This window comes from Octodon degus, unplaced genomic scaffold (assembly GCF_000260255.1).
Source record: "Octodon degus isolate 3935 unplaced genomic scaffold, OctDeg1.0 scaffold00025, whole genome shotgun sequence".
NCBI lineage: Eukaryota > Metazoa > Chordata > Mammalia > Rodentia > Octodontidae > Octodon > Octodon degus.
This window is the reverse complement of record NW_004524601.1, coordinates 18,371,078-18,386,458: the sequence shown is the minus strand read 5'-3', so window position 1 is coordinate 18,386,458 and position 15,381 is coordinate 18,371,078. Positions and strand designations below refer to the sequence as shown.

General features: G+C 37.5%; 1 protein-coding gene across 3 annotated transcripts in view; it reads right to left on the bottom strand.

Moving 5' to 3' along the window:
- Pde1a (phosphodiesterase 1A) overlaps nt 1-15,381 on the bottom strand; it is a 387,035-nt gene that overhangs the window by 45,016 nt on the left and 326,638 nt on the right. For all 3 annotated transcript variants that reach the window (XM_023712341.1, XM_023712342.1, XM_023712343.1), the window contains exons 8-10: nt 7,152-7,277; nt 3,162-3,263; nt 2,936-3,056 (exon numbers count right to left, since the gene is read on the bottom strand). In XM_023712341.1, coding sequence (XP_023568109.1) covers nt 2,936-3,056; nt 3,162-3,263; nt 7,152-7,277 — 349 coding nt within the window. The remainder of the gene's footprint in view (nt 1-2,935; nt 3,057-3,161; nt 3,264-7,151; nt 7,278-15,381) is intronic.

The window sequence follows — 15,381 nt, the reverse complement described above, 5'->3', positions numbered from 1 at the left end:
ACAGCTTTATTTAGTTTTGTCCAATCCAGTGGTTAAAACTACAAATGCAATATTGAATATAAATGATTAGCTGAGATGTACTGATACTGGTATAAAAGTGTTTGGTATTTTACCACGAAATATCTTACCTTTAGACCATTTCCCAAGTTGTGAAAAGTTTCCCATTTCTATTTCACTGAGAGTTTTTCTAACTACTGCGTGTTAAATTTGTCAAATGCATTCTATGTTATCTATTGAGATGGCATGATTTTTCCTTTATGGTAAATCACTTCAGTTGGGTTTTGAATATTTATATCATCTTTTTTTGGCAGAACCAGGGATTGAACTCAAGCCCTTGCACTTGCCAGGGAAGCGCTTATTCCACTGAGCCATCTTCCCGAACTTATATCATCTTGATATGTGTTCTTTTACTATATTGGTAGATTTCATTTGCTAATATTTTAAGGTTTTTTTCTATTTACTTTCATGTCAGATATAGTGTGTGATTTTCTTTACTTGGAAAAAATTTGTCAGGCTTTGTCAGAGATTATGCTACAAATTTTCTCTTTTGCTCTATGTAAAAGAAAACTGTATAAGAATGGCATTATTTAGCCCTAAAATCTTTTGAGAGAAATAATATCTCTTAAAAGAAAAATGGGAACAGAAGTCAGAAATTAGAGATGAAGCCACCTAACCTTGGCAGCTTCTTCATGGGAAGGGTTTTATTAGAAATTCAATTTTTAATATATTCAGATGCTTTTTGGTGTCTGTTTAGGTAATTTGTCTCTCAGAGGATTTAACAATGTTATCTATATTGCCAGTTTTATTGGCCTACATTGTGCCTAACATCTTTTATCTGTAGATATATGTATGATTTATAATGATATTTCTTTCTTTTATAATTTTTCCTCACTTTGATAGTACAAGTTATTTCATTACTTTTTCAGAGAATCAAATGCTGTCTTTATTAACTTCAACCAGGTTTACTTTTGCTCTATGTCACTGATTTTTGCCCTTACGTTCATGACTTCGGTCAATGTACTGTGGTCCAATATCCTTAAGTTCACCTAGCTTCTTAAGGTAGAAACATGGATAACTTGATTTTATGTATTTGTTGTTTTCTAAGAAGGAAAATATTTGAAGCTATAAAATTGCCCCTAAGCACTGCTTTAGTTGCATGTAACAAACTTTCCTATGACTTTATTCAATATTAAAAAATCTCTTCTCAGCCTTTCAAAAATTATTTTTTCTCTCTTCATGTATGTGTTTTTTCATCTCTAATATGAAAGATTATTCTCAGATTTCTTGGTTGAATAACTAAAACCATATTAATTGACTATGGCAGGTAGTTGCCTATCAAATTTCATGGACTTTAACATCTAGTATGTTTTAAGTACATTAAAGTTTCAAAATATTTTCAAAACTAATTTTATTATGAAGATAATGAATTTGGAGCTGCTACTCTGTAACTTTCTCTACGAATATGCAATGCTGCCGAAAGTGAATCATATCCATCAACAACGGCAGATGGAAGCCAACCACAATCATGAAAATATAGAAATGTATTTGGTGCTTATAGCTCCAGAATGACTATAAACTCAACAGATAAACATTCTAAATAATGAACCATATTGAGAAATGAAATAATCTAAACATACGCCTCAAAACGAGTTTCTCTAAAGAGGCCCATGGCATAGTCAGTGATTTAGTAGGCTCTTGTCTGCTCTTCCTTGCATAGAGTTTCAAAAAGCATGTGGAATTTCCTGAGTGATAGAGCTGTTGGATAGACCCCACATTAGCTTCAGGATGGGAGATTCATACAAGGAAGACCAACTCTGTGGCTAGAGAATTGGAACTTGGGATCAGTCTGACACCCTAAGACAAGAGGAAGACAAGTCTCTTTTCTTTCTTCACAAGAAACATAATTTAATCAATCATATTGATGAATGAAGCCCTGATAAATACTCCTGACACTGAAGCTGTGTGCAGTACCCAAGCACACTGCTAGGTTGGGAGGAGGATGCCCAGTATTGCACCTGAGGAAGGCACGGGGCTTCCATATGGGGACCTCTCTGTGTTTTTCCCAAAGCGCCACTTCTACTACTACTGGGTTCAAAATCAACATCCACTTATTACTGTATTTATAACAAGACTGAGAAAACAGCATCCTTCCTAGATTCTGTGGTTTGTGTAGAAATTATCAAATGTGGGATCAGTTGTAAGAGCCCCTGAATGTAATTGGCTGGTGCCTTCCCTACCCTATTTGTGGCTACTGTCCAAGCCAATCTTGTGGGAGACTGAGTCATATCTGGGGTGTGATGCTGCCTTTGAGTGGTTAGCATCACTTTGACATGGTCTTGGCTCTGTCGATCCTTGCCAAAGCAAGAACGTGTCTATGTTATCAGGACATTTGTATTATGGCTCCCCAAACAGAGTGCAGGGCCATGGACAGAACAGGGGCACTGTGCAGGAAATCTTGAAAATAACTGTAGCAGAAAACACTGGCCATTCTCTGGCCCCTGGTTTGTTTTCTTAGTTGATGCTGCTGCTGTATTAGCTAAGCACATGGCCAGCCAGCTAAAAACTGGATTCCTTATCTGAGTCTGCAAATGGACTAAATTCCTAGCAGCAATGTCTGCAGAAGTGTCAGTTTCTCTCCCCTTGTCCTTTACAACATGAAAGACCTTTATGGTCTCTGCTCTTAAGAGCAGCCAATGATTCTAACCTGTTTGCTTCCTTTCCTTCCTGGCCTCTGAGGTCCAAGCTGTGGCTCTCTTTAAAAGCCATATTATACTACATAGGTTGATAATATATTCATCTAAAAGATTAACACATTCTTCCAAAACTGCCAGTGGAAAACACTGAGTCACTGGCTTTGGATCCTGTAAAGAAAGGGCAGACATCATTACTCTCGGTCACCTTGGCCAAAAGCATTTGCACACAGTGAAAGAGGCACCTGTAGGAAAAACTCCTCCATGAGGGCCGTGGTCCACCTGTAGTGCAGCCTCCAGGACTTGGCTGGGTGGCTGATGTCTGCTGCGTGGAGAATCAGGGACATGGTCTTGGCTCTGTCGATCCTGTCAAAGCAAGAACGTGTCTATGTTATCAGGACATGGTAACTAGTTTGTCTTTGCTGAGTCCAAACACACAGAACTTTAGAATGACAAAAGAAAATCGCCTACCCTTCAGGCTGCTGCAAACTGTTCCTTATGTTTTTAATCTGCTGGAAGTGCCCCGACATGTCTGTAGACAACACCATTTCAATCACTAAGTTCCGAAGGTCCCTGCAGAAGCAACAAAAGAAGAACCACATTTGGCCCTTTATTGGTCTCAACTGGAACAGTTCTCTAAATATGCATTGTATTTTTCTGAATGGATAAGAACACAGAAGGTGCTAGTTTTTAAATGTAAAAACACTCACAAAAATAAACATGATTTTGCTTTAGATTCTGATGGATTTAAAAAGTTTCTAGCGGAGTAATCTGTGCATGACGCTATCTCACATTCCCTTGAAGAACAAGAATTTTCTTATGCCATAACTCTTCTTCCAAACTCATAAGTGCTGTCTTTTTTTTCTATCTGAAAGTACCCTTGACCATTTTCAAGCAAAACGACTCTAAATGCATTTTTAAAGTCTCTTATCTATTTAGTATATGTTCCCTTAATTTGGGGAAGTTGGTATATGCTTTGAAAGAGAAGTGTGTAGTTCAGTGGGGCTTCAGAGCACTGGCGATGCAGAGTCAAACTCATAGCTTTCAGGTCTCCGGAAGAGGGTGGCCATGGGTTCCCTTGCTCCTTCCTCGCTTTGCATCTTTTAAATGAAATTATAATTAATGACACCAATTACTGTTTATCCAGGATTCATTCAGTCCAGGCACTAACCTAGAGCTATGCTGCAATGGCTCTGTCTATATATTAAAAGCCCAATCCTCATAACAGCTGGATTTCCCACCCAGAAAACAGAGATGGTGGCTTATTACAGACCTAGTATTCAGCCGAGGTAAATTTCCACCCAAGAGTTCCCACTCCCAAAACCGGCTCCTGCATGACTCTATGGGGTCAAGCTCCCCTTGTAGCAGCCCTGCAGAAGCCGAGGTGCTGAAGCAAGAGAGGGTTCTTTGTTTCAGCTTTTTGGACCTGACCTTATGTAACACTAAAGCTTGAGTATTATTGAAATTTTCAGTCAAGCCACTAAATACAGTGACTAGATCACTAACCCTATGCATGAAATCCCATGCTCACATTAAGGAAAAAAGAAATCATCCCAGCCAAAGCTTATACTGATTACAATGAATTCATTGTTAATTCAGTAGCAATAGGTAAAATATTACTACTCACATAGAAAACCATACTTATCTTCTCTCTGCAGTGTGGCTGAAGGTATTCAGATTCAACCTGACTTTCAGAGACGTGAAAAAGCAAATTCTGCTGTGATTGTAATATTGGGAGGCTTGCTTAGAATGCTTGACCCATATTTGGGTCAAGGCAAGTAAAGCTATTAAAGGTAGTTAATAAAATTATCTTCAGTTAAATTTTGTCTCTGAAGTTATAAGATCCATACTAAAATAGCAGCTGAAGCTGCAACTCTTGTTGCATAGGTCCTGCTTTACCTTGGTAAAGCAGAAAACTATAAAAACGAAGTATAAGAAGTAAAGCCATGCTGTTATATTGAGCTGTAGGGGACTCAGGTCAATGATTTCTGACAGTGTCAGTCAAGTGGAAGACCCAATACTATTATGGACTACTGTACTCTTTTAGAATATTTTGCTGAGTTAACATACCAATAATATTCAAATAACAGAACTTAACAAAAAAGGGGCTACAGATGTATGTCCATTTTGTATCTGTGTATTCAAAGTGGTTAGGATAGATATATAGTTACATTCTCTTAACGAATAGAGGGATTTGTTCTAATGGTGTTTGTAAATAGGATATCATGTCCACATCTTGTACAGCAATTAACCACTAGGAAGAATGTATGCAATGTGTTAATTATTGAAACTGTCTAATCAATTTGGTTTGAAACTCTCTCATTGCTATTTGTTTCTCAAAAAAATTATGGGTAAAAAATAAAATAGCAGCTGAACAAAATGTTGTTTACTGAGGAAAATGAGACTGCAATTTTACAAAATCTATAGAACCTAGTATACTGTGCTCTGTGCATAAGCAGTCAACAAATGTCAGATATTATATCAATAAAGTAGGCAAAACAGTACACAAGGGAAATACTACATATGATTCTTTTCTTTTTGGTACCAAGAATTGAACTCAGGACCTTGTGCTTGTGAGGTAGGCACCGTGCCACTGTGCTATATCCCCATCCGACTTATGATTATTTTCTTCCCAAAGTTTTTATACTAATACATTTATGCTAGTTTAAGAAGTGGTCATGCAAGGAGAAAATCTACAAGTTTTTTAAGATATCCATGTTTTAATTGTCAGTAAAATGTTCACAGGGGACCAGGGAGATAGCTCAGTGGATAAGTGCTTGCATGAGTTCAATCTCTGATTCTGCCCCCCCCCCAAAAAAAAAAATGTTAACAGGACTTTAGAAGCAAATAGATCTTTTGTTAAGTTTTAGGGAAATGTTGACTTTATTAAATTCTAAAATCCATTAATTCTGTAATTCATGTGACATGCATACTATTTGTTAAACAGTTCTATAAAAACATTCAAATAGGATGATTCTGAGAAGTTACAGGAAAGAAATGCACAGCAATAAATTATTACACTAACATGTCATAGAGGGTGAAAAATCAAAACACAGGAAGGAAAATTGTATTGAAATAGCATGAAGTTTAGCTATGAGAAGTAAAAGGGTAATTCAAAGGAATAACAACAAAATTAATATTAAAAGTATTACAGTAAGACTCTGTCTCAAAAGACAATAAAATAAAAATATTACTTCTGACAATGAGAATCACTGATGAAGAAAAAACTAATAATCTACATAAAATAATCACCCTCAGATCTTGGGAACTACAACTGCACTTTGTCAACTTCTACCTTAACCCATCTGGTCACTGATCCCAGCAGTAGCACTGAAATCCTTTTAGCATTAAATCCTAGCTTCCCAGGCTAGAAATCCTCTTCAGAGGACATGAAAGGCTTTAACTATCCTGAAGCAAGTGTCTCTTCCCTCACCTCACAGCACTTTCTCCAGCTCCCAAACTGAGCCCACATTTCTTAAACTTCCCTTCAAAATCCAGACATCAGTGGAAATCTGAAAATGTAGCCATGGCTGGTGAAGGGTTGCTTTGAACAGATTTTGCCTCTTTTGTTTTTATTTTTATTTTTAAAAGGTATTTCTTGATTCCATATCACTTTTCTTTTGATAACTTCTTTTTAACTTGCCAAGGAATAAAAATAAAAACAAAACTGGATACTTCTATTTGAGGAGGAATCTTTTCCAGGTCACTTGCTACAATAAGAACTTTGTGAAAGATAAATATAAGGTTTATTTTTTAAATAAACTATTAAGCACACTATTAGGGACATCCCTACATTGAAGAGACTTTGTGCTTATCTGGCTGAATATTTAACAGGGCATCCTTTGCTTTTTTCTGCTAATGGAAGAAAATGATAACAACCACAGGCTCAGAAGGAAAAGGGTTGTATGGAGTAGGACTAGGTTACTTTTCCATACACAGCAAATAGCATCACCAGACCTTGTAATCTTAAACAGATCCTTAAAGAAGCACGCAGGATCTCCCTCCACACTTGGGCTGCTTTACCACAGTTGTGAACTTTTGTCCCAAATAGTTGAAGGGTCTATTTTATTATTTGAAGCTATATCCCATGTATTTAAAAATAACACAAAAAGTCATAAGCATGATGCTAACATTTTGAGACCACAGATTGGCATCAACTGGCACAAATTGCTAAACTGCAGACAAGAGTATAATTCTGTGTTGTATTTATTGTGTGCGGTGTGGTTTTACACTTGTGTATGGATACTGAACGGACCTGAAACACCTCAGACCCACCAAGCACAACCTGGCTCCTGATCAGAGAATTTTGGACACCAATCTTTCACAGAGTTAACCAGTCAACAATAATTGAGCTTGTAGTACAGTCAACGCATGACATTTCATCTTTTTTCTTTGCTTTAAATCACTTAATGTATCATTTTTCTAAAATTAAACTTTCCTTGAGTTTTCTTGGAAACTCACCTCCAGTCATCTTTGGATAAATTTATTAAGATATTCATTTCTTCTTCCTGCATAAGGCGGTAAGCCGCGCTCACGTGGTGATTCTCCAGGACGGAGCGGTCATTGTACAAAATGGCAACATCTGATCTAAGAAATAAAAACAAAATTGCCAGCACAGCATTTGGTTAGACTTTGCGAGAATAAGACACTTGAATGTCAAGTCAGCCGACCAGTGAAAATCTATAACTGAACATGAAAAATTATGGAAGTAGTTTTGCTCACACTATTTTAAATTTTTTTTGTAGACTTTGTGTTTTAGGGCACCTTCAGGTGAGCAAAATTGCGGAAGATACGGAAGTTTTTGAATAAAATTTAGAATGACATTTGGTACCATGGTAGCATCATACGCAGTAGTTTTAATGCCCTAAAACACCCCTGAATCTACCCCATTTAACCTTTTTGCCTTCAGAACCTGGTACAACTGATACTTTGTTGCCTTTCCGCTTTTGCCTTTTTCAAAATATCATCTGGTTTGACTCACATGTTCTGCTATGGTTGCAGATTGGCTCTTTCAATTATTAATATACATTTAACTCCCTGCGTGTCTTTTTAGGGCTTGACAGCTCATCCTTATCAACACTGATTAATGTTCTATGGCCAGGTTATACCACAATTTATTTATCCATTCACCTACGAAGGGAAGTCTTGGTTGCTTCTAAATTTTGACAATTACAAATAACGCTGCTGTATACATCTGCATGCAGGGTTTTGTGTGTATGATCTGGTAAGTGTAGGTTCAGTTGCATAAGAAACTCTAAAGAGTGCTGGGGAGACAGCTCAGTACAATAAGCACTTGCCTGGCAAGTGCAAGGGCCTAAGTTCAATTCCCGGTTCCACCAAAAACCAAAACCAAACCAAAAGATGTCGAAGTGTTTTTTTTTTTTTGTTTGTTTGTTTTTGTATTGAACAGCAATAAATGAGGATTCCTGTTTTTCCACATCCTCTTAAATGCTGGGTCTTGCAGTGCTCCAGACTTTGGCCCCTCCCAGAGAGATGCGGTATCACACCACCGCTTTAGTCTGTCTCTCCCTGCAGCCCTGTGGCACACATGATATGTCACATACCTCTCTGCTGTCTCTAGATCTTTTTTATTTTTATTTTTTTTGCTGCGATGTTTGACATAATCCTTGACTCTAGCTTTAATCAGGTTATTTTCTCATTATTAAGTTTGAAACATTCTTTCTACATTTGGACATGGTCCTTTTTTAGATATATCCTTGGCAAATATTTTGTTCTTGTCTGGATTATACTTTTATTCTCATAAGCGTATCTTTGGCAGGGCTTGAAATATTTTATTCAGTGAAATCTAGCTTATTTTATGAATTGTACCTCTGGTACTGCATTTAGATTCATCACTAACCTCAAGGTCACCTAGGTTTTCTCCTATGTTATCTTCTAGGAATTTTAGGTCTATGATCAATTTTTTTTTTTTTTTTGTGGTGCTCGAGATTGAAAGATCCTTGATCCATTTCAAGTTAATTTTGTGATGCTGTAAGGTCTGGGCCTGACATATTTTGTGATGCTGTAACAGAGCACTTGACAATGAGTACTTTATTTATAAAGAAAAGTAACTTATTTTGCATGGTTCTGGGAGTCCAGGAAGCCCAAGCCACATAGTGAGCAGCTTCTTGTTACTTTAACACATAGCAGAAGGCATTGAGTGGTGGAAACACATGGATTCCAGGACAGCAAACCTATCCTAAGAGCCTTTTGGTAGTGGCGGAATCTATTCAAAAGGATGGAGTAGTGATGACCTACATGCTTCCAATTAACCTTCACACACACATACCCAACTGTTAAGGATTAAGATTCCAACACATGAATTCCTGGGGACATGTTCAAACCATATAGGCTATGAGTAGAATTTTTTGCACATGGCTGCTGTTTTTCTAATACTTTTATTGAAAAGATTTGCTTTGTTCTGTTTTATTTCCTAAGTGTGTTCATTCCTGGGCTTTCTATCTGATTCCATTTATCAACTTGTCTATTTGTTCACTGCCACCACATTGCCTGCTTCCTGTAGCTCTGTAATTAGTCTTGAAGCCAAGTGCTATCAGTCTTTGTTTTCCTTTAATAGTTTGTTAGCAAATCTGGGTGTTTTACTTCTTGGAAACTTTTTCTGAAAATATACACAAAATAATTTGCTGAGATTCTAACTGGGATTTTGTTGACTCTACAGGTCAAGTTGACAAGAAATGATATCTTGACAAATTTAAGTCATTCTATCCATGAATGTGGGCCATCTATTATTTCTTTCATCAGAGCTTTGTAGTTTTCCTCGCCAGGACTTGTATGTATTTTGTTACATTTATACCTAGTATTTCAATTTAGGGGTGCTAAACTGCTTATTGTTTTCAATTTAAAATTCAACTTTTTCACAGCTGGTATGTAAAGAAGTAAGACACTCAGAATGGGCCATTAACTATAAACCTTGTGTCCTATAATCTTGCTGTAATAAGTTTTTAGTTCCAGGGTATTTTATTGTTATTGATGATGCTGTCCTGGTCATCACTGTTTTGTTGATCCTTTCAGATTTTCTACATTAAAAAATCATATCATCTATAAATGAAAATAGTTTTCTTCCTTTTTTCCAAATCTGCATTGCCTTTCCCCCCTTTCTTGTCTCAGTGCGGTAGTCAGGACATCCAGCAGGATGTTGGAAGTCAGCAGTAAAGAGCAAACATCTTGGCCTCATTCTGATCTCAATGAGAAGCTTTCGAGTTCCTTACCCTTGTGTATGATGCTAGCTGTAAGTTTCTTCATAGTTTTTTAATTTACTTACTTCATTTTTAATTGGCAGTTAAACTTATCTATCATGAGCGACATGATGTTTTGAAATACATACACATTGTGCACTGGCTAGATTTAGTGAATTAACATTATATGTTACAGTACCAAGGATTTTTGTGATTAAAATATTTAAAATCTATATGTTAAGCAATTTTTAAGAATGCAATATGTGGTTGTGAACTGTAGTAAACATGCTAGACAACAGAACTCTTGAAAATTACTCCTCTTCAACTGAAATTTTGCATCATTTGATCAATGCTACCTAACTGCTGCCCACCTCCAGTTCCTGGTCACCACTGTTCTTTGCTATGGGGCATTTATTCTCTATTAAGTAGAGGAAGTTTCCCTCTATTCTTAGCTTACTGAGTTGTTATCATAAGGGAGTGTTAGATTTTATCAAATGCTTTTTCTACATTTATTGACATGATCATATAACTGCTTTCTTTAAGCAGTACTACTATTAAATATAATTAATAGTTCAAATGCTGAACAAGGCTTACATACTTGGAATAATTTCCACTTGGATATGATAATTATTTCCCTTTTGACTACCATAGTTTAAGTATGCTTACTTCTTTTCCTTTCTTTTTGTAATCCAAATATCTGTGAGATACTCTAGGTTTGACAGAAGAAAATAATCTAGATTCAAGCAGTCAGTGATTAAGCCCCTTAATACTAGTGAAGGTAGCCCTCCTTCTTTGGACTAAAATTACTTTGAGTAAGGAGTAGAATGAGAATCTTTGTTCTATTTGTGTTTCTAATTTTTGCTTCCTTTGCCATTTGTGATCAAATATAAAAATTATACATCTCTTTGCTTTAGAAAAAAATTAAGAAAATCATTTATATAAAAAGAAAAAATCATGTATAATCAAAGCTTAAAATATGTTTCACCACCACTGAACATTTAATTTTGAAATAATGAGTTCAGCAAAGGAAGCTTTTTTATTATTGTCTGTATTTTCACATGATGTGACCACTGAATGAACTGCTTCTAGTTTATCCAATAAATCTGATTTACTATGGTGTAGCCTGAAGTCTTTCAAGTACTCTCAGTGGTACCCAACGGAGCCTGTGTAGCTCCATCCTCTGTCTGCCTGGGTTTCAGAGCATGTGCTAGGTGTGGAATGGAAACAGAACCGCTGTGCTCAAGCTATTCGAATGAAAACCCAGTTGAAAGAAGAAGCAGGCAGCAAAGATGCACAGCAAGAGGGAAGTCAAGTTAAAGCCTGCAGCAACTGCACCCACATCACCTACAGCCAAGCCTGGCGCCCCTTCCCCGCAAGTCCATTTGCTGTCAGGTGTAAAACTGCTCCACTCAAAAGCCATTGTCCCACTCGCAGCAGATTGGTGAGTTAGGGAGACCTTGTCTCAGAACAAAAGAGGCTGGAGACACAGCTCAGTGCAAAGTCACTGAGCGCAGCCCGCGGTGTGGAGGCAGGGGCTGTTCCAGGTTGTAATGTGTAGAGTCCTTGTTATAAGTTAGTTCTCCCCCGCCACTGATTTTTCACTGAGGAGCAGGCAAGGACAAAATAAAGAACAAAAGTTGCCACTAGAACAAAATGGGCAGCTATGTATCTGTTAACTATTGCAACTGCTTTACTGTCTGTCTATCATAAATATGTATCTATATATCACATAATATGTCATACACCATATATACATATACATATATATATATATATATATATATTATGTTGAATTTAACGCAAGCCTTGTTCTGTGTTCTAATAGTTTTATAGAAAAAGTAAAGAAATATGATGTCTCCTGTCAGCATTCTATTCAAGATCTGTAACTGATAGTCTACCAGCTGAACCAAGCTTTGATATCAATCCAACATAAGAAATGATCAATTAGGCACTAGACTAATTTCTATCTTTTATCTTTTGATTTCTAACACTACGGTAAAGGTGAAATAACACGTGTATTTGTTTAATCATGTATCACTACAACATAGATTTTTTTCTCAGTATACTTAAGGCCTAAATAACCATCACTGCTAATCATAATCATGCCTTGACATAGAGGAAAATAACGTAGGAAAGTTTATATATGTATCCCTTATCTAAAGGATAACTAAATAGATCTCTTGCTTGAACAAAAGGCTGTGGCATCTGTGTCTTCCAACCTTTGCTGAAACTCTAGTGAAAACTAACTTCAGTCATTTCATTTGTATCACATGGACCGACCCTAGCTACTCCGTGCTTGTTAGGGCCAGCACCTGGCGTGTCAGAGCAATTCTTAGTGTGCACCACTGTCTTTGCTTTCAGAAATAAGCAGAAGTGGGCTGAGCCAGGTCCAGCTGTAGCACAATGTGCGGTTTGTCTCACAAGTTCACCAAGGGTGCTGAGAGTGCAGCACAGTCCTCATGGTTGAGATGGTCTTCATGGCTAAGAAAAGAACAAGGCTCTAAGCAACAGCCAGTATCCATGGCAACATGTAGCTGGCATTTGCTGTTCACAAAGAGGAAATTATTTCCATTTATTTACACTTTCAAGGATTGCACACATTGGAATGTCTGTACCGACCTCAACTCAGGCCTTGCTATGTGCTCTAAATTACTTTTCAGTCATTTTGCATTGTACAGCAAATGAGTTTCCATATTAGAAAGGCACTCTGAATCCAAGTGACAATGCCCAATATAAAATACAATACAAACACCAATATCAGTTAGATGTGACCTTACTTCTACAAAATGTGAAGGTACTAGAGTTTAAAATGCATATTGTATTGTCGCATTTTGGTCATTCCTATGCTTGCATTCATTTTCAAATTTGTGCACAGTTAATGCATTAAATAGGGGCTGGCAAGATAGCTCAGTGGACTAAGCACCTGCTTTGGCAAGCTCAGGGACCAGAGTTTGATTCTCAGTGCTGGGCAGCCTGAAAAACAGGAGGAACACTACAAGTCTGACCTGCATAGTGAGACACTACACCAAATACATAAATGGAAAAAAAATTCATTAAATAATGGACCCTTTTAGATAATTTCTAAGAAAATAAGTATAGCATAAAACTTTGATTTTATTTTTATATAGTTCCTTGATATAAATCAGTAAGATTAATTCTTCTTCCCCTCCTTTTCACCCTTTCCCTCTTTCTCCTTTCTCATTTCTCCTTTGTTGTTCTTCCTTAGCCATCCTCTTCTTCTATCTCCTTCTCCACAAATTAAAGCATAACTGAATTAGTACTCTTCACCCATTTGCAGATGATCAATGAAAAGCGAAAGCTGGCAGCGTCGTCCTAACACTGCATGAAAAATCACTTTGCTTTCTTCTCCAAATAGCAGAACTGTTGCCTTGTACAGAGTCTGGGTAAATAATGCCTTCTCTTTAACTAAAACCCTCATGGACTCAATGCGTGTAAAGAGGATTTGATAATACAATGATAAGTATAGTCTTCCTTTGATGATTATCACGAATCAAAGCAAAAGAATTCCCTGTACTCTGTAAATGCATGTAGATGAAGAACATGCCTGCTTTTCAACTACAATCCACCAAATTCAGCCATAGCAAAAACATTTTCCTTTCCGAAGCTTCCTTTTCATTTGATGTCACTCTGGGAAATTTAGGATTCCTTCCCTCCAGGAATAAAGAGGACATCTTTCCCAGCATTTCTTTTCTTTTCTTTTCTTTTCTTTTTTTTTTTTTTTGCAGAACTGGGGATTGAACTCAGACCCTTGTGCTTGCCAGGGAAGCGCTTATTCTACTGAGCCATCTCCCCAGATGCTTTTCTTTGTTCACGTTTCAGCTCTTTCCGTATCTCCATTGAGGCCCATCATGTGCGAACTTGACCCACGCTAGACTACAGAGGACTGGATCTACTCTCTGTCTCTCTCTGGTGGCGTGAGCAGCACTATCAGCAACAGGACTGAGTGCGCCAGCTTCTCAGGCCTGGCACTGCCATCACCCAGCTGTACACAGGGGGAGGCCACTGTGCATCTAGAGAACTCCGCTTTTCAAAAGCCGTACTCCCTGGGATTTGGTGCAGACAACCCCTAATATGGATTTTGGTCATTTGGGGTAACCTCGGGTTCTAAAATATATAATAGTTTAACAGATGTTTTCCATACTTCACGTATCAAAACAATAACTCTTCATACCTGAAAATTAATTGTCAGAAATATATTTAAATAAAAAACCAAAAGAATCAGCCACATAAGAACTTTCATGTATGTGCTTATTTCAGCTTTTTACTCAAGGGTTGAAATTTACAAACACCCAAGTCTTCCTCTCATAGGTGAAAGATAAACTGGGCTACATGCATACAGTGTGTCTCATTAACAAAAATGTCACTCAGTAATAAAAAAAAAAAAAAAAGAGATACCAAAACTTGAGAAAAAGTGGTGAAAGAACCAAACATGTAACTATAAATAAAAGAACCAGTCTAAAAATTATATACTATATATTTTCAACTACATGACATTTTGAAAAGGGAAAACAATGTTATAAAGGTCAGTGTTGCCAGACGTGAGGAACAAATTGGTGACTCACAGGGACTTTTAATGCAAGGAAGCAACACATTGCTAGGACATTGCAGTAATACAGGAATAGCACTGCACATGTGTCAAAGCTCATAGAACCTAAAAACAAAAACTAAACCTTGATGGGTTGTAGACTGAAATCTGCCTCTCAGACACTGATGTCTAGCTGCCTAACTAGAACAAGATCAGAGAGCCTCTCTTGTATAAGTGGATATAAACTAGACATCCCCAAAATTCATATATTGAAGTCCTAATCATGGATGTGACTATATTTGAAGACTGAGACTTTGCTATGCCTTAACTAAAGAGTGTCTTCCCAGCATCACCTTAATTTAGAGGTGGGCCTTTTGAAAGGTGCTGGGATCATAGGGGAACAATGCTCATTGGTGGATTGATACTCTCTTGCTGAGTTCATTAATATCCTATTAGGAGGCAGGGCTTTGAGCATGGGAGTCACTCAGGGCATGAACTGGAAGGGTGTGTTCTTGCCTAAGGCTTTGCTCTTCTTTCTGTTTCCTGACTGCTAAGGGTAGAGTACCTTTCCTCTTCTAGGCTTTTCCACTGTGCTGTTGCCACCCTCAACAGAGTCCTCCGAGGAAAGGCAACCTCTTCTCCTTTAAATTCCAGGTGTCAGTCTTTGGTCCCAGTGATGGGAAAGTGACCAAATACAGAATATTGATGGCTGGAGTAGGGTCATCGCTGTGACTGTGCCTGACCATGTGGTTTGTTAGAGGCATTTGGAAAGGTGCCAGCTAGAAAAACCCTAGCATGGGGTAACCTGAGATGAATGGGTGATTCTCGCTGGAGTTCTTAGGAGTGTGGACAAAAAATATGAAGCTCATGCAGTTTCAGAAGTCTAGCAGAGGGCTGGTGAGATGGCTCAGTGGTCTAAAGCACCTACTTAGAACAAGCTTAGCAAAGC